The sequence below is a fragment of the Notechis scutatus genome, chromosome 2 (assembly GCF_049901735.1).
Source record: "Notechis scutatus isolate UNSWTSFEM ecotype Mainland chromosome 2, rNotScu1.2, whole genome shotgun sequence".
In the NCBI taxonomy this organism is placed as follows: Eukaryota; Metazoa; Chordata; class Lepidosauria; order Squamata; family Elapidae; genus Notechis; species Notechis scutatus.
Genome location: NC_142010.1, coordinates 39,247,167 through 39,267,504, shown reverse-complemented (window position 1 = coordinate 39,267,504; position 20,338 = coordinate 39,247,167). Strand labels below are relative to the sequence as shown.

The 20,338-nt window shown below is 36.7% G+C and overlaps 1 protein-coding gene across 9 annotated transcripts in view; it reads right to left on the bottom strand.

Moving 5' to 3' along the window:
• CHL1 (cell adhesion molecule L1 like) overlaps nucleotides 1-20,338 on the bottom strand; it is a 202,508-nt gene that overhangs the window by 52,956 nt on the left and 129,214 nt on the right. For 8 of the 9 annotated variants that reach the window (XM_087954596.1, XM_087954598.1, XM_087954597.1 and 5 more), the window contains exons 5-9: nucleotides 15,558-15,680; nucleotides 13,479-13,649; nucleotides 9,225-9,266; nucleotides 8,050-8,167; nucleotides 5,071-5,252 (exon numbers count right to left, since the gene is read on the bottom strand). In XM_087954596.1, coding sequence (XP_087810722.1) covers nucleotides 5,071-5,252; nucleotides 8,050-8,167; nucleotides 9,225-9,266; nucleotides 13,479-13,649; nucleotides 15,558-15,680 — 636 coding nt within the window. The remainder of the gene's footprint in view (nucleotides 1-5,070; nucleotides 5,253-8,049; nucleotides 8,168-9,224; nucleotides 9,267-13,478; nucleotides 13,650-15,557; nucleotides 15,681-20,338) is intronic. The other variant, XM_087954593.1, reaches the window with a different exon arrangement.

The window sequence follows — 20,338 nt, the reverse complement described above, 5'->3', positions numbered from 1 at the left end:
TAGGTTATGAGAGAAATGGATGGAGATGTCTCCTCTGATTAATGGTGTTGACATTTTGCAATCCACAAATGTAAGAAATGGAAAGGAGTCAAACATGGCGGGGGCTTGGGAGGAAAGAGGTTGCTTAGAAAACTTATGAGGATAACTAGAAATCTTGTCAGTCACACTAAGCTGGTTTAGAAGATTTTATTGCTCATGACATTGCCCTATGCTTGCATTATGGAAATGCAGATGTACATACATCTGCTGTATCCTATTTAATAGAGCAATGTTTTTTGACTGAATTAGAATTCTATGCAGCTTAATTATACTGATTTCTTTAGTCTTTTGGTAAATTTTGCAGGTCTTGCATTTACTTTGAATGCTTTATGTTTTCAGTACATTTTCTTACACTTCTTTCAGATTGTTAAAATAGACAACTATTGTAGATATATATTTAAGTCAACTAGAATTATATCTAGTAGCAATCTGAATTATAGAGACATTTTCATACCCTATACAGCATATTTAATTTTCTTGGGCACATACATGCCTGCCAACACACACACATACTTCAGGATGCTTCCATGAAGTCCTTACTTCAGGATACTTCCATGAAGTCCAATAAACAGGCATAAGTAATTTTATTGTGTATGTGCTTCAAAAGTGGCCTTTTTAAATAAGAAGAAATAATTTGAAAAGCTTTCTTTAATCTATAAGTTCCCTCTAGTAGTGAGAGGGTAGGAGAGGAAGGCTTATATATCACAACCAAATAAGAAACATACATGTTCATTTTAATGTTTTGCTCATTTTTCTTAGGTCAAACAGTTGATTATGTCAAGAAAAACTAAGATGTATCTCTGATTATTATGGCAAATTTGCACAAAATGCCAGCTGCATAATGGCTGCAAATGTGTGTAAAAAATCCTCAGTGGCCAGCCATAAACCTCACAAGCTGGAAAAAATAATGACAAAGTGCAGGTGCTTAATCATTCTTATGCCTGCTACCTTATCTGTCCCTACTCCCTATCTCCAAAAGCTGTATTTTCAGCATGCTGAATCTAACTGAATTCACACATTAAACTGAACCATGTGTTTTTCTTTGTTTGGACATATTGTGCTAACCTAGACAAAGTGTCTTAGCATGATGTACCTACCGTGGCAATTGACTTATTCAGTGCTATGTAGCAATATTTCCATTTAATGAACCTTGTATAATTTGTTTTAAATGTGACTGACAACTGTCTATTCACAACCGTCTATTCAGGCATAACAGCCCAGAGTTACTTACATGAGAGGGGCCCTGTAGATGTTTAATAAATAAATGAAAATATGTCCAGTTTATCATTTTGCACATATAGAATTATGTAAAATATGCATGCATAGAATCCTATTCATATTTAACAGATGCTCAACTTTATCAAACACTGATTACCTCATTAGTCCATTACACTGAATGTAACATCGGAGAAAGACAAGGCTTTCTTAATGTGTGGAACAGTGTTGGTCATTGAAGAAAGAAAGAATTAGAATTAGATCAGAAAATCCTACAATATATATTTAAGCTAATACTAGGCCATTTCTCAAGAATTTATAAGAAAAGAATCACCAGGAAAAAACCTAAATTAAGAAGGTGGGGAATTTAAAAATAAAGCATGACAGATCACAGAATTATTCTATTCAATAAAGCAAGGCAATACTGTGCCAAAATCTATTTAGTGAAAATCTCTAGTGAAATGAATGTATTGAAATAGTTACATGTCTTCAACTATAGTACAAACCACAATCCTTGACATTATTATGAGCATTTTTCTTCTTTTTAGGGGAAAGGGAAAATTTGAATGGTTAAAAAGCTGTACAAGAAAATTTCAATATAGTACAATTTGTCATAGGAAAAGAGAAACACAAAAAATTCATATGCAGTATATTTGTGAAGCTTTTATGCATCAGTAATTAATCTATAATAATTTTAGCATAAAAGCTCTTCATTAGAATGATTTATTTCAATTTCATTATATCCCAAATGCATGTTCATTCACATGTTGCTGTATTGACTTTGGAATTCCTTGGTAATGATGTTGCATTTCCACAACAAATTGTATAAGTGCTCCCTTTTCCAGTTGTTGCTTGCAGTTGAGGAAGCTATATACCCGTATATACTCGAGTATAAGTCGACCCGAATATAAGCCGAGGCACCTAATTTTACACAAAAAAACTGGGAAAACTTATTGACTCGAGTATAAGCCGAGGGTGGGAAATGCAGCAGCTACTGGTAAATTTCAAAAATAAAAATAATTAATTTGGGAAACGATCTCACTATCATGAAAGGTTTAATTGATTCACTAACCCAAAAGAAGATGATGATGATGACAGCGGGAGGCAGGAGTCACTCTCTTTCCCTCCCTCGGAGGCCCCTGAGTCAGGAGTCGCCCGCCGGCGCGGCCCCAGTCCGCGTCGCCTCGGGAAGGGAAAGGCAAAAAGGAAGAGCCGCGGCAGCGCTTTGCAACAGCAGCAGCGGCACCAAAGGCTCAGGCTCAGCGGCTCCTGGTTTTGCCCCACCCTTCCCAAGGCAACGCGGGACCGTTGCCTCGGCTCGCGTTGTTTTCTGAGCCCGCGAGCCTAGAGCCAGGGCGGTTTCATTGCCCGGCGGAGCTTCTTGTCTCGGGAAAAACCAGGCGTCGTTGCTGCCCCCTGAGGGGAGGGCGATTCTGGGCTGCGCAATTGGGGGACTTCGTGGCTTTGGGTGGGTGGGTGGGTGGGAGTGAGGACGGACGGAGTCTGTGAAGCGGGGCTTGCCTGCCCTTGCTGGCTGCCTCTGCTTCCTTAGGGGTGGGGAAGGGGGCTCATCTGGACCAAGGGTGAGTCTCCCCCTCAGTTTCCCCTGAAGGATCTTCCGTCGCTTTTGCCTTCTCCCTACATCTCTGCTCAGGTGTCCGGCTGAGCCCCAGCCCGTCGGGAGTTGCTGCCGCCAGTGCGGCTCCGGTCCCGCGTTGCCTTGGGAATGGTGGGGCAAAACCAGGAGCCGCTGAGCCTGAGCCTCCGGTGCCGCTGCTGCTGTTGCAAAGCGCTGCCGCGGCTCTTCCTTTTTGCCTTTCCCTTCCCGAGGCGATGCGAGACTGGGGCTGCGCCGGCGGCAGCAACTCCCAACAGCCCCAGCCGGACACCTGAGCGGAGCCCGGGCGGAACTGCCTGTTGCCGCCGTGGGCGCCGCTGCGGGCGCCCGGCTGCCCAAGTAAAGAACATGGCGGCGCCGGACCATCGGAGAAGCGGAGCAAAGCCGGAGACCAGCAGCCGCCTCCCTCGGCGCAGAAAGCCTCCCCCAACCAGCCGGCCGGTCTCCTCCTCCTCGGCCACACAGAACAAACAGGAAAAAGAAGGAGGAGAGCAGCTGGCCAGCCGGGGGAGGCCTCCCGTGCTGCGAAAGAGGCAGCCAACGATGTCCGGCACTGGCTGCTCCAGGCACTGGCTGCTCGGACTTGCCGGGCCCGGCACATAGAACAGGGCGGTGCCGGATGTTGGAGAAGCCGAGCGGAGCCGAAGCGACCTCGGCTCGCGTTGTTTTCTGAGCCCGCGAGCCTAGAGCCAGGGCGCTTTCATTGCACGGCGGAGCTTCTTGTCTCGGGAAAAACCGGGCGTCGTTGCTGCCCCCTGAGGGGAGGGCGATTCTGGGCTGCGCGAATTGGGGACTTCGTGGCTTTGGGTGGGAGCGAGGACGGACAGAGTCTGTGAAGTGGGGCTTGCCTGCCCTTGCTGGCTGCCTCTGCTTCCTTAGGGGCGGGGAAGGTGGCTCATCTGGACCAAGGGTGAGTCTCCCCCTCAGTTTCCCCTGAAGGATCTTCCGTCGCTTTTGCCTTCTCCCTACATCTTCCCTCTGTTAAAATCCCCCCCACACACACACACTTATTTTCGGGCGGATAGATTTCGTGTCTGAGCATTCTCACATGACGGTGGGTCTTTCCCCCCCCTAAAAACAGTTAAAAAAAGAAAAAATATATCCTCATGCAAGAACTTTTCTGCTTCCGATTACCCCCATGCTTAAAAGTTGCAAAGGAAACACGGAAGCAGGGAAGCGCCTGCCCAGCTCCGGAGCTCCACACCATTTTTTTTTCAGAGGGGAATCTGACTCGAGTATAAGCCGAGGGGGATTTTTTCAGCACAAAAAATGGGCTGAAAAACTCGACTTATACTCGAGTATATACGGTATATTTAATAACTATTTTGAAGTATCTTCACAAAGTTGTATTTCCCATGGTCCTTTAAAATAAGTCATGTTTGGACAATATACATAATCATTTATTTTGCATATCAGAACATATGAAGAGAGCACCTATGTTTTCCCCCAACAAATATTTGTGTGCAAAACAATTGATGTGAGGAGAAAATTTCATAGCCAACATGATTTGTTTCAATTGAGACAGCATAGTTTAAGATATAAGTTGTGCATGATTTGTTCCATAGAAAAGATATATGTGTGGGGAAAAATGATTGATTTTAGCCAAGAATCAAATATGTACTGATCATTATGCTGGTCTTTGACTTTAATTACTATTTGATTTGATGTAGGGAACCATTTCAGAAGATTTTAATTTGTTAGCTTTCGGAATAGTTTCCTATAAAAAAATCTTAAATATTACATGAACTGAAATAACCATACAGAATATACACCCTATATTGAATTGCATTTGTATAAGGAGTAAGGAAAAAAAATCATTCAATACTAGAAATAAACAATTAAAACTTGTTTTCTAATATTTAATTATCTTATACTCAAATTATCTTATACTTATATTCTACTCAAAATGGTCTTAAATACTTATAATGTACAATCATGTTAAAATAATTTCATATTAGGCCATCAGGCTTTTAAATAAATATTCTATTTGATTGTTAACATTATTTTGAAAAGCAAGAATACTATTTATTAGATAAGAAAATTACCTAGAGTTTGGATTGCCAGGTTACAAAGCCAGAACCAGGTGGGATTTGGATATTAATAAAAATAATATATCTATCTGAAAAGATACACACAAACACAACATACACACACATACACATCTCTAAGATAGTCATTTATGGGATCATTGAACCTACCTTCAACACCAACTTTGAACTCATGCTTTGTTTCTCCTAAATCATTTGAGGCTACACATTCATAAGTTCCTTCATCATCTCTAGTAACTTGTTCTATCTTCAAAACTTTTCCAAAATTTTCAGTGACTCCTCTGAAAATACTGCCTCTGTTAATCCTCCTCCATGTTAAATGGGGTGTTGGACTAGATTGAATTAAAAAAAAAGAAAGAAAATATTTATGTTATAAAGTACCATGGTTCTTTATCTGCCAGTCAACAGTTCTATCTTATGTAGATTCCAACTAATGCTCATATAGACTAATATTGCTTAAGATGAATGACCATATAGATCTTTCCATTAAGGAAATAAATGTTATGTTTAATATATCACAGTAAGCTGTGGTTTGTTGAATATATTTCTTAAAAGCTGCAATGGTTTTGGAGACCAATAAAATAATTGCTTGTTTTACAAATGCTCTGATTTCTACCTTATTTTATTTTTTCTTGTCTTGTGCATAAAAGAACTGGACATGAAATGAAGCTTAAACACTGATTAGGAATTACCCAGGAAAACACAACTAAAGTCTGCTTGTTTCCCCATATCTCTCTTATTCCACATTTGCCATCTGTTAGCTAACAACTAATCATTATTTTAAATTTGCATTGCAGAGAATCTCTTTCTCTGCTGTGTATGGTATTTACACAAGGATTTGGATTTTAAAAAGAATTTTTCTCTGACTTTGGAAAAGGATAGTAAAAGGCAAAAAAGCTGAATATTGGGAGTCAAGAAATATATTTTATGAAAACAGAGTTATCTGTGAAGAAGTTGGTATTGAATCTACACATGTTATAGAGAGTAACCTTAGCAATATGCTAAGGTTTTGCTGATTCCATAATAAACACAGTTCATCTCTTGTATCATGAAGAGCATGAGGTATCAGAAATAAACTGAATTTGTGTGCAACAACATCCGCATTTAGTCATTCAAAGATTTGGATTCTGCTAGCTTATTAACAGAAAATGTGAGCATTACTGCACTGCAAACCATAGAGCTGAGGGCTACATAGTCTGTTGTTTAATTCTGCACTGTCAGACTATAGATTTGAGGACCACAGAGCTAATTGCAACATTTTTTAAGCAAACTACTACACCCTCTTGGGTTTAGTTGAGTAATGACAGGTTTTTTTAAAGAATAATCTTAGGCCACCACCAGAATTGAAGTGTATTGGAAATGCAGAAAGTTACTGGTGATGCCTTCAACAATCGTATAATTGCTTGACAAATAAATAAATAAACAAACAAAAATTTCCACTGTACTTAAGACAAAATGGATGCCACAAAGAAAAGGACAAGCAGAGAATTATTCTAAAATGTGAAGCCTCTTTTCTTTTCTTCATGGATTAAGATAAAACTGAGGGAAATGTTCTCTTGAGAACAGACAAGACAGGTCTGTGAGGAAGATGTTTTATAAATGGATAAACAAAAAAAACACAAAAAAAACAAATAGTATATAGAATGTACTTGACTCTTTCCCGCTTGGTTTTCCTTTTCCTTTTATTTGCAAATTCTGCTTAAGTTAAAGAATCAAGCTCCACAAATTATCTGAGATGCCATTTTTCCCCCAATATGCCTTTTAGCAATCTTTTTATTGCTCTACATTCATTTTTAAATCTTCTCTCATCTCCCTTCCCCTTTAGCTAAAGCAGGTCTCCCAGCAAAATGTAGTTCCTATTTTCCATGATCTCAGGAACAGCAAAGCCTAAGATACCAAATATGCAGTTACAGTTAATTGGAGGCTTCATTTAATTTCTACTGTAGTCTTCATTTTGTATTTTGAATAGAATTACTAATTTTGCCCAGCTAAATAATTAAAATCTGTTGTCATTGCTCTCCTCTGAGGAAATAGCTGAAACACTTGGATTCTTTATGTATATTAAGAGAAAAAAAATGGAAGAAACTGTTGTATATGTAGTAACTGGGTTCAGTTCAGTAAAATTGACCAATGTTTAAAGATCCCTTTATGAATATGTCTTTGAATTCTGAATCATGCTGGTAGCATAATGATAACATATTTGCTATTCTAAGCAAACTGACTCAGTTTGGCTATCACACTAAGTATACCACCAGCCATATAATCATGTGCCTATTTTCTTGCAAAAACCTATGGGATTTGTATTTTTTGGAAGCTGTATTGCCTTTTCTCCAAAGTAAGTAAAATATATATACAACAGTATCTAATTGCTACTATAGATTAAAAATAGTCTGGAATGCCATTGAGAAGTTGAGCTTATTTCATCTAGCCCAAAATGGCTTTATAATCATAAATGGGGTTAAAGATTTTGCTGCAAGGGCAATAATCAATTGTCTTCCTAGACAGCACAAATTCTCCAGACAATTAAATATAAAAAGAACTTTGAGTTTTGCAGAATTACTGTGAACTCTCATAACAAGAAAGAGAGATGTTCAGGTCAGGCTGCTAACTTAGCATTTCCAGCTGGCCTTGCTATTGCCAACACTGTGCGTGGCATAAACAGAGCAAAATCATGTCAGCTTATTCTTGTGTCCATCTGCTGGGATGGCAGAATGCCAAGGGTCAGGTTACTATTAGTTCCAAGTATATAAAAATATAATATGGCAGACAAAGCCCAAATATTTATAATATATTTCTGTAACTTTAGGTATCTATTTTTTTAAAAAAAATCAATTACTTTTGCTTCTTTGTTGTAATTACAGATAGCTCTCAACCACAACTGAGATCAAAATTTCTGTTGCTAAGTGAGACTTTGCTTGTCAGAAGATTGCAAAAGTTAATCTTGCCAACCAGCTGAATTTTGATCACCTGATCATAGGGATGCTTCAATGGCCATACCTCACTTTCCTCAGTGCTGTTGTAATTTTGAACAGTCAGAGATTTGTTATAAGCTGAGGAGTATCTGTATTATTGCTTTTTTTCTGCTTTGCTATTATTTTTCAAAGTCAGTTCTAAAATACAAATACTCACAGTCCTTCAGCAATGCATTCCAGAAAAAGATCCATTCCTTTCATAAACGTCACTTCTGAACTGGGACCAGAAGATTCAGGAATAAGTAGCTTGGGTTTTCTTTCTTTGATTAAATTTGCTAAAAGGGAGAAAAGTAATTTCAGAACTCTTGAAATAAGATAGATTCCACTCTTCTTTATTCTATCAGTTATGGTCAGTAAAAATATCAGTGCTAATTCATTCACATATGTTCTACATATTATAATGGAATATTCTTTCCTGCTACGTCAATTTTTTTCCATCTGCTTTAGAATATACTTCTAAAATTTGCAAGCAAACAACTATACAATAGAATGTGGTACATTAATTGTAATTTGTGGATAACATGTATGAGTGGCAACACATTCTTGACATTGTAGGAATAGTACAATTAGAATTAATTGTAAAATTTGTGGGTTCCAAGTTACAAAGTACTAGCTTCGAAAATGAGAGAAAATGGCAACATCTTAAATGGACTCCTATGATAGGGAAGTTAGAAGGAGAAAGAAATATTGGATGATTTCAGGGTTTGGAGATAGTGGAGAAGAAAGGCTTTCCTCTTCCTGAGACTCTACCGCTCAGTGTCATCTGGCCCACTAAAGATTAAGATAGAACCTTTAGAAAAAGAAAAGTTATATTCTTCATCTTTCCAATTAGCTAACTTACTTAAGTTCCACTTAAATTGTTTTCTCCTATGAATATGGAACATGGAAAGCAGGGAGAGGTTGGGAAAATTCAAAATGTCTTTTGGGTTCAGCTTCTTATTAGAGATTTTGGAGGAAATCTATGTGGTCATTAGAAATTCAAAACAACTTGGCGAAAGGTGGGCTAAATGGGGAATCTGGGTAGCTTGGACTAGATCCAAAAGATGGAGTTTTCTATTTCTGTTTTATTGGGTAATCATAACAAATTACTGTTTTCATTTATTTGGAGATAATCTCTCTCTCTCTCTCTCTCTCTCTCTCTCTCTCTCTCTCTCTCTCTCTCTCTCTCTCTCTCTCCCTCTCTCTCTCTTTCTCTCTCCCTCTCTCTCTCTCTCTCACACACACATCCTGTCATTTGCATGTCTCTGTGTAAAATGCAATATATTTTAAGTAGGATATTTTATTCATTTTAATGTGAACTGAGGCATGAAATGTTAAACAGTAACAACTTACCCTTAGCCGCATTAGATGATCTGGAATCATTAGTATATTTTACTGCAACAGACAGAAATGGAGACCAAATGGAAACATGAATGGTGATGAAATTTATCAAATAAATGATGGATATAATCAGACTGAGTAAAGAATCCAGTTTATGCTGACATAGGCCCATTTGCAAGGTGAACTTCATTTGTTCTATCCATGTCTCATGAAACTGAAATTGTTAAAATTATCCTCCTCTGTAAAAATGGGATGGGGAGGAATGCTATTTGAATACAACTAGATTATTCTGCAGATCTCCTGGACTGAAATCATGTTATTCCCACCTAAAACAAATTCCATAATTGCTGAAGATGCAATGCAAGCATGCATAGTGATAATGAACACAAGTACAAATGACGTAAATACCAAAAGATCTCATATTTGGCTAATATTTTAAAATGCTCTTCCATCATGGCCCTTTCCACCAATCCTTCAGCAGGCAGAAGATTGTATTGATCAATCAATCAATATTTAAAGACTTCCACTCTCAGAAGACTCTTGTGAAACCAAACCAAAACACAACCATCATCACCAAAATTCACAAATTCAACATATACATCTCACAACCAGTTAACTGGAGCTTCACTTTTTGCTGCTGCTCCCCTACTTATCACTACTTACATTGTCATAGACAATGGGCAATATGCAAGCCTGAATGCTATTACTATTATTAGGTGGGTTCCTTTGGCCCATGCAAGATAAACAGTTCTACAAGCTTGTGATGAACCTTCAGTCTATAGCCATCCATCACATCTCATCTCACTTCTCCACTTCCAATCCATTTTAAGGAGACAAAGTAGTAGATGTTTCTCCAGGATCCACTGTTGTTTGAAGGGAGGGAAGGAAAACAAAGCCAGGGGAATTCCCCAATCTCCTTCTATAACATGCCTTGCACTCAGTACATAAGGATACTATCATTTGGCAGCAGTTTGCTTATGACACCATGGGAATTAGTAGTGGGACAGCAAAAATCGAAGCTCCAGTTAATTAATGAGATGCTAATGTTAAATTTGTTTTGCTTTTGGTGATGATGCTTTTATTGTGATATGGTTTCATGCTGCCATAGTTTATTTTCTTTCTAATAACATAACTATTTTGTTTTGAAGAGCCGTGGTGATGCAGTGGTTGAAATGCAGTATTGCAGGCTAATTCTGCTGACTACCAGCAGTTCGATTCTCACTGGCTCCAGGTTGACTCAGCCTTCTATCCTTCCAAACTTGGTAAAATGAGGACCAAAATTGTTGGGGGCAATATGCTGTCTCTTTAAATTGCTTAGAGATTTAAAAAAATAAAAATAAAATAAACTGCTTAGAGAGGGCTCTAAAGCACTATGAAGCATGATATAAATCTAAGTGCTATTGCTACGTGCTATTGCTACGTGGATTTTTTTGTATTAGTTTTTATCATGTATGTGAATCTCTCAGTACTTTTTCCATTGCAGTAACATACAGATGTGTTAAACAAACTATGTCTCCTTATTTTTTAGATTTTTTTTCCAATTGCAATAGGTAGAAGAAACAAGACTGACAATGATAAAATAATGTAAATTTTATCCTGAATTATAATAAAATGAAAAAGATTATTTCTGACTTAGGTGAATTGTTCTGTGGGGAAAATGAATTTTATTCTGCATTAAAAATAATTACTAAGGAAATAATTTAATCCTATCTTTTTTGAGATAAGTGGAGAACCTATTTATTTTCACATTGTGGCTTAGTCTTTTCAATATTTTATGTATATGTCAACATTTTGTACAACCCTATAAATGATTATTAAAATGAAAACCCCATTTAGTTGAGCTGGACTAAATCTAAACATGCATGGATAGCAGCAACTAAAAAAACAACAACTAGAAATAATAAGTTTAAGCTTCTTCTGTTTAGTTAGAAATTGTTTCATGTCAAAAAATCTTACCCCCATCATATTGTTCAAATATGGTTATACAACATTTATATAACATTTTCTCAGTTGTGACCAAGTTCATGTGTTGCTTTGGCAATAAATAAGACATTGAAAGACGTAGTGAGGCAGTATATTAAGAACATTTGTGGATTATATGGGTCAACTGTCATGAACCACCTAAGAAAGTAGCTGGTATCGTAGTAATATTAAAACTACCACCCAAGGCAATCTTATGTTGCTACAGAATCCAATTTGGCAAGACACCAGACATAATCAAAGTATTTTTCAGCAACATAAAGCATATTCTGACAGTTTTTAGGTCACATGTAGTAGCTCCTAGCTAAACTTCACTGAGCTCATAGAAGATAAGCAGAGAAACTTGGTTAGTACTCAGATGATATATCATCAGGAAATCCCAGAGTTATGGACTAGACTAGGAAATAAAAAAAAAGAAGTGAAAAAAAATCCCAGAAGGTAACAACAAAGTAATTCCTGTATATCATCAGGAAATCCCAGAGTTATGGACTAGACTAGGAAATAAAAGGAGCTGTGGTGGCACAATGTTTAGAATGCAGTATTGCAGGCTAATTCTGCCAACTGCCAGGAGTTCGATCCTGACCTGCTCAAGGTTGACTCAGCCTTCCATCCCTCCAAGGTGGGTAAAATGAGGACCCAGATTGTTGGGGGCAATAGGCTGACTCTGTAAACTTCTTAGAGAGAGCTGTAAAGCACTACGGTATGCAAGTCTATATACTACCACTAATTGAACAAACAACAACAACAACCAGGGGAGATTCAGTGATCACCAAGATTTGACTTTACTTTAACAATTCTCCCAAGGTGATTAGTCAAATGAGAAATCATTCAGAAAGGAACTTAGGTCCCTATTTGTCCTGTAATAATTACATAAGGAGGAGGAGACCAATCAATTTATATGTTAGAATCAAGAAGAAAAAAGAAAGAAGGTGCAAATGAAGTCCCTCAAATTTGCTAGTGGCCCTCAGTAGCTACATCCCTGCAAATCATTCTGTCTTCTCATTTTGGTGGGATTTTTTTTCCACTCAAGAGAAAATAAAATTGTTATAAAATAAAATTGACCTTGTTGATGATCCAAACTCTGTCAAGGATCTTGGAGTACTCATCTCAAGTGACCTAAATGCTAGAGCCCACTGTAACTACATAGCCAAAAAGGCATTAAGAGTTGTTAACCTAATCTTACGTAGCTTTTTCTCTGGTAATATTACACTAATAACTAGAGCATACAAAAGATTTGCTAGACCAATACTTGAATACAGCTCATCAGTCTGGAACCCACATTACGTATCTGATATTAACACAGTTGAGAAAGTCTAGAAATATTTCAGAAGAAGAGTTCTCCACTCCTCTACTCGTTGTAGAATACCTTATACCACCAGACTTGAAATTCTAGACCTAGAAAACCTAGAACTTCGTCACCTTCAGTCCAATCTAAGTATAGTATATAAAATCATACATTGCAATGTCCCACCTGTCAATGAATAGTTCAGCTTCAACCATAACAACACCAGAGCAAACAATAGATACAAACTCAAGGTTAATCACACCAAACTTGATTGCAGGAAATACGACTTCAGCAACAGAGTGATCAATGTCTGGAATACTCTACCTGACTCTGTGGGTTTTTCCCCCCAAACACTTTAACCTATTGACCTCACCCTTTTCCTAAGAGGTCTATAGGGGGTGTGCTTAAGTGCACCAATGTGCCTACCATCCCTGTCCTATTGTTTCTTTTATATTTTTTTAATTTTTCTTATATGTACCCATGTATTCATAACTATGTTTTTTTACTTATACCTATTATCTTGTAAGCAATTGACAAATAAAAATAAATAAATAAAATAAATAAATAAAAATATATTGCTGACAAGTGCCTCCAATAAATATACCCTGTGCTAGTTCAACAAGAAAGCACCCATTATTCTCAATTTCCATTTATATTAAAGGGAAATTATCATTTGGTGGCTCTGAAAAGAATTTGATTTCCATCCCAGTCAGGGTTAGATTTTTATAGTTTTGAGGTTCAGAACAAAACAAGAGAAATGTTTTGGCAAGCTAGCAGCTGCAGCAGTTTTATGAGTTGGGTCTAGCTGTCATCACTAAGACAGCAGTGTGGTATTGAATACATTTGCATATATTTCTTCAGCAAAAATGATGATTTAAAAAAAAAACATGTCACATGTAAGAATTACCAAAAGAACCAAAGGTTGGAAGCAGACATTAAGGCAGATGGAAGATAGAAGAAGGAAAGAAGAAAAAAAAGAAGAGAACAATTTCCATACTTACAACGTGTAACTGTCAATGTCATTGGCATTTTCTGTACAATAGTTCTTAGTTTTGGAAATGCAGCAAAGCAGCAATAATCACTACGGCTGTCATTTTCATCCACATTTGCGAAGTAAAGATCCCCATTAAGGCCCATGGAGACCCTTTCATCTTGTGGGATATGCTGCAAATCTGAAAAAGAAAAAAATGGTAATGGTTCAGTATCTGATCCTTGATCCCAGGTAAGGAAAAAGCTCTTGGATATTAATAATACATGTGACTTGAAATAATATAAAGGATATTTGCTAGTCTTCCACTATGCTATCTAGGGAAAAATCACCAGTAGAACAAACTGCCTGGATACTCTCTTCCCAACCATGAAATATATATTGCATATGTATTGCAATTTTGATATTGCATACATTGTTCTGTGACAGAATGCAATTTTTTTTTGCAAAACAATGCACCATTTTCATTGTATATTTGTTAAAGAGTTATTCAAGCCAGGCCTGTACTCTACATATCATGGCTGTCAAGAAGCCACTTATCTTGTCACTTAGAATAGGCTTGGATGGCACATAATACAAAAGCATAATGTCTATCCCATATATATGGCTGTGGCCTGGCTCCTCCTGACAGACACAGATTTCAAATAATAATTAGGACTGCAGAAAAAACAATTACTACCAACCTGCCTTAAATCAAGGACCTGTATACTGCACAAGTCAAAAAGAGAGCTGTGAAAATATTTACAAACCCCTTACATCCTAGACATAAGCTGTTTCAACTCCTACCCTCAAAATGACAGTATAGAGCACTGCACATCAGAACAACTAGACACAAGGACAGTTTTTTCCCCGAACGCCATCACTCGGCTAAATAAATAATTCTCTCAACACTGTTAAATTATTAAATAAGTCTGCATTACTGTTACTATTAATCCTCCCATCCTTCCTTTCACCCATCTCCTCCCACTTATTACTGTATAACTGTAACTTTGTCGCTTGAATCCTTATGATTTTTTATTGACTGTTTCCTAGTATGATTTAATTGCTTATTGTACCCTATGACTATTATTAAGTGTTGAACCTTATGATTCTTGATGAATGTATCTTTTATGTACATTGAGAGCATTTGCTCCAAGACAAATTCCTTCCTTCCAAGACAAATTCCAACCACACTTGGCCAATAAAGAATTCTATTCTATTCTGTTCTGTTCTGTTCTGTTCTGTTCTGTTCTGTTCTGTTCTGTTCTGTTCTATTCTATTCTATTCTATTCTATTCTATTCTATTCTATTCTATTCTATTCTATTCTTATCATGGTTTCTTTGGTGATTTCATCCCTCTGCTGTGTGATAACCTATACATGCTGATTCTTCTGTTTCATCAAACAACACCTTATGCTGATTCCTCCTTCTTCACCCAAAACCCATTTAACTGAAATAGCAACACCCTTTCAAAGGGCCAGCTTCCCTTATCTGGATGGGCCACTTAAAAGATAAGGGTTTTAGGATGTTCAACGATGATGAGCATCTTTCACACTATTCTTATTCCAATTCTTATTCTGTATCAAAGCTTTTCTGATTTTACCACAAATTGTTTTATTATTTGTAGTAAACCTTTTTCATAGTAACAAGCTAGGTTGTTATTATTTGTTAGATTTCCCAGGGAGAAGGGAGAAAATGAATTCCTTTTAAAATAAAGTACAAAAGAACTAAAAAAAAATTCCACTTAGGAATTTCAGAGAAAATCAACATTCAAACCAAGAACTTCATTTGCTTTGAGACAGGACTGGATACATACAGAAATGTGACTCACTGAATGAAATCCAAATATAATTCATTATATTTTCCTTTTCCATGATGTAAGATTAGTAAGTGTTTTAATGACTAGCATTAATCTTTGCAGCTGCCTTTTAAGTTTAGCATTAACATTTTCTAATTCATTATCTGTAATTTTCAGTTTATTGCTGCATTCTGTTAACCAAAGAAAATGCCATTTATCAACCACATGCGATTTTAATTAAATTCAAATTATAGAAATACTTTTGCAGAGAGATTCCATTTGTAATGATGTCATAAAGAAAGGATGGATACTTACCAATATTCATCCAATAAATGTGCAGTGGTGGGATGCCTTTGGGAGGATTGCAGTGCAAAACCATTGCATCACCATGTTCTATGTCAATAGGGTCAATCTTCTCCTTAGGAAATTTAGGAATACCTATTGTAATAGAAGCACCATAAGAAGAAGCTAAATAGCACTTGTTAATCTTTTCCTATTCCTGGCATTCTTTTTATTCAATGTTACCTGCCATGTTTTGTTTTTGCCTGTGTCCCTTTTATTCAGGTGGTAAAACAAAAATTATTGAGGGAAAAATATTTTGACATGTTTTTTCTCTGGATAACTATCCAGTGGCAATTTCAGGCATAGCAGAGACGCTAACAGTGATGTATAATTTTTTTTTTATTGATCAGGTTTACATTCTTCCTTCCCACTATATAGATAGAGATTTGGTTTTATTTTACAAATGAAAGGGATTTGCTAAGGTCAGGTAATTAGGTCCATTAGCACTTTCATGGAATTTAATATCACTAATATCTAATCTATCTCCACTTCAAAATCTGGTTGAGCTTTAAAGTCTGCTAATTACATTTAATCAGTTATATGAAAATAATTAATGTCACAAATCCTATTCTCATGCAATTACCATACTTGGATTATCTTCCAAGTTATCCTTCTGAATTTCCCAAAGTTGCTATAGCAGATAAACAGAATTATTTTAATTCTAAAACATCCTCATGAATTATTTTCCCTAACATCATGTTTTCCTTTCCTAATATTTAAATATTTTAAATTCTGTTTCAGTCTGTTGTTTTTGGTTGATGGTTATATTGTACTTTAAAATTGTATTGGTATTGAAACGCAACTAGTTAATGTGTAAATATGACTTGTAAATAAATAAGTAGAAATACAGTATAATTTTACAGCCCTAAGCTTTATCAAATAATCAAATTATTTCCAGAGTATGCCTTTATTGACATTCTATAATTCCCTGTATTTTTCAACAGACTTCTAACTGTAGATAAAGAGTTAATGGCAGCATTAAAACAAATAATTGTATACCAAGGATGAATCTCATTACATTGTTTTATTTTTTATTTTTAAAACAAGGGTTCTAGAGCAGGGGTCGCCAACCTTTCGGACCTCAGGTACCATCAAACTCATAATTTTAGATCCCTGTGACCACTAACTGGTTCTGTGGGCATGGCCTATTTTGTGGGTGTGGCTTGGTGGTCATGTGACTGGCTGGGCATGGCTTGTATGTAAATATTATAAATATTTATATAAATATTGAATTTTTTATAAAAAAGAGCAACTTTTACACAAAAGCAGGCAAAACAGGCAGGCAGATTGAGTTACTCAAAGAATCACAGATTCATTCAGAAATCTATCTATCTGCCATTGGTTAGCTCAGTCTGTCACATAAAATTTGCTTGCAAGCAAACTCATAAAATTTGCTTGCAAGCAAACTCACAAAATTAATGCACAATACACCATGTATGTAAATATTGGATTTTTTATATAAAAAAGCAACTTTTATCCAAAATCAGGCAAAGCAGGCAGATTGGGTTGCTCACAGAATCATTCAGTGATCTATCTATCTGCCATCAGCTAGCTCAGTCTCTCAAATTTGCTTGCCGTGAGTCTGCACTGAATTTGCTTGCAAGCAAACCTTCAGTCCTAAGGGAGATTCAGCTGTGCTTAGCTAGAAAGCAAGAAATCCAACCATTTCCTGATTCCTAGCTAATCTAAATCTCCTGGCACAGCAGAACAGATGATGGTCGGAAAAAGGAAAACTAGCAACTTAGCAGACAAGTTTACTGGGTAAGGAGTGAGTGGGCAGGGAGGGTTCCCGCGGGCCATGTGGGCTGAGCAGCCTTGTTAATTAATTAATTGCTTTGTGGGGGTGCTCTGGGGGTGAGATTTATCTGCGGCCCACCAAAATTTTCTCATGGCCCACCAGTGGCTCACTGGTTGGCAAACACTGTTGTAGAGTGTTATGCCTCTCATTAAACATTTATGGAAAGAAAACAAAAAAAACAAAAAGACTCCATGTAGAGTCAAATTAAACCTTGTTTTATATCTTTGCTGCAAATCTCCCAACCACACTGTCAGAACTTCCATCATATGCTTGAGCTTCATATTTGCTAGCTGCCAGTTTGCCATGAACGATGGGGAAAGGGAACTGGTAGGAAGGGGAGAAGGCTAGCTACTCATCATACCTTCCAGAGACACCATCTCAAGGTCAAAGACCTGGAAATGGAATGCAATGACCCACCAATCAGCTGGCCATTGAAGAGACAGTTCCCAAAACAATGTATTCAAATATAATTGGACAATAAGAGATCAGCAATGGGAAGGAACTGGATAGGGAAAATTAATCAGGAAAGTTTGGCCCACAAAACTGAAGTGTCACATTACCAAAAAGCTGAGTGTTTTTATTTTAAAAAGATGTTGAAACTAAACAAAATCTAGTCATACATTTTAGGAAGGTTGTAATGTGAATAGTTCTCTTTCAAAAAACAAAACAAAATAAACCTCTTTTCTTTATATCTGTCAAGTGCCATAACTTGAAAGACCAGAAATTTCCCCTCAACCTTTTAGCGTGTGTGCGTGCGTGCACACATGTACATGTGTACATGTGTATATGTATATATCTTTAGCTACCTGCCATTGGGACCAACAAAATCATTTGATTGGTTCTTATTGATCCCTTTCCAAGATGAACAATGTTGAGTATGGGAAAGATCTCAAGAACATTCAGACTGGGAAGGTAAAGAAGAAGTGGTTCATTTAGCCCTTGGCTCACAATTGTAGAAGCCATATCATAATGCTGAATTGGAAGAATGAGATCTAAGACTAATGGGGAAAATAGAATTCTAAGTGTATTATAGATTTAAAGACCACCATCATAAACTGTGGGAAGCCATTGGCAACTAATACAGATCTCTCATTATTACAAGCTGGACTTATGCTGGCTAGCAGCCTGGTTATCACATTTTGCTACCAATTGCCATTTCTGTATACTTCAAATGTCATGATCAGCACCAAACTCCAAACAATCTCTCCTCCTTTTGGCTACAGGAATAGGTTGAAAATTAAAAGTTACAGGATGTTTCAATTACACAGCTTAGTTAGGAAGCTGAAGGAAGCCTTCAGCTTCCTAACAGTCTTCCATTATGCATTAGAATATAATTATTGGAATTGTACTCCAATACTTCCCTCTGTATTTATGTAAAATAATTTTGAATGTTCACTCAGTTGAAAGTGTGTAAACTCTTATTTATTTCAGGTTCCCTATTTTCATCCCTATAATACTGTAGGGCTATTCAGACTTAAAATTTGTGTTAATAGCCCTTTTTATACATTTGCATTTTCATTGTGTTGTTGGAATAACTGGAATGTGTAAACAGGACTTTTATTTTCTCCTTCAGCAGGATCCTTGTTTGACTTTGAAATCCCGCTGTCACTGAGCAAAGTGAAAACCACTCAGTGGTTTCCTTGGCATAATTGATGTTGAAAAGCATGACTTGGTGTGATTTCTTTCTCTGTTCACTTTTTATATGGATGGTGAGTTGCCAGGCACCTAGTATCTTCCTTCAAAATTGTGGAGATGCCTGCCAAGAACCATGCTATTATCATGATGTCATATTTATCAGGCTATGCTTTGATTGTGTTTGTACATAAAAGGAATTGATTTATTTTAAGGTCCTCTACAACCCCACTTATCAAATTTGGCCATGCAGAATAGCATTGTTTAGATACTAACTCAGCCAAAGAGGAGGTAGGGGAGAAAAGATGGACCTTTCAAAGATGCTAAGGTTTCTCTGTGATAATCAAAAGTCCATGTGTTTGGATTTAAAGGGTGGTGAGGTATAAATTAGCACATACTGTACAACACTATTTTTTATACAATCTAATATAATCTCACTCTTTTTCTCATCACTTCTTCCCATACATGCAGTATATCCTCTTAAAAATGTTAGGAGTTTTCTTTTATTTCATTTTCCTTATCTTTAGCATATACATATCATATCAATATACACCCATTGTCACTTTTGGTTGATGGATCATACATGGAGCATACAGATCATATATAAAGCATACAGATATTGGAAATGAATAAATACATTTTCTTTCTTCCCAAACCCATCAGGTTTAAACAGAGATGAGTGGTATGCAAATTTAAGTAATAAATAAAATAAATAAATTGGATTATTTGTTCTTTCACATCTAAGCCAGCAAGCTGACCTTGAACAGCTACATACAAGATTATTATTGAATGAGAAAACCAACAAATAATACTGGGGCTAAGACTATACAGGGAAGAAATTAGGAATAAGTCAGTGTCATACCACTTCTGTATAGTTGTTCAAAATGCCATCTGTATTTGGCCATGAAGTACTATGAGGAAAGGGGAATTTTCCTTTATCTTTGCACAAAAAACCATTTATATACAATTATAGACACATATGTGGCTTTTCACTTATTTATGTATAAAGAAGCTTAAGAAACCAGTTGTTCTAGGGCAGTGGGTGTATCTTGAAGTAGCTGCTTTAATTATCTTTATAATATTATGGTATCCTTTAGGCTTGCTATTTTGCCTTCCTCTGCTCTTAATACTTTTGTCTCAAATGACCCTCCATAGTTATAGCCAAACATCATAGTCAGCATCTTTATAGCTACATTCAACAACACAATCTAGTATTCATATAATCTTTATCTTTAGTTTTGTAAATTCCACCAATTGCCTGCTCTTTAACTGTAAACAAAAAACAGGTTCTGTTGTCTATATTAAAAAGTTTGCTCAAGAGCAC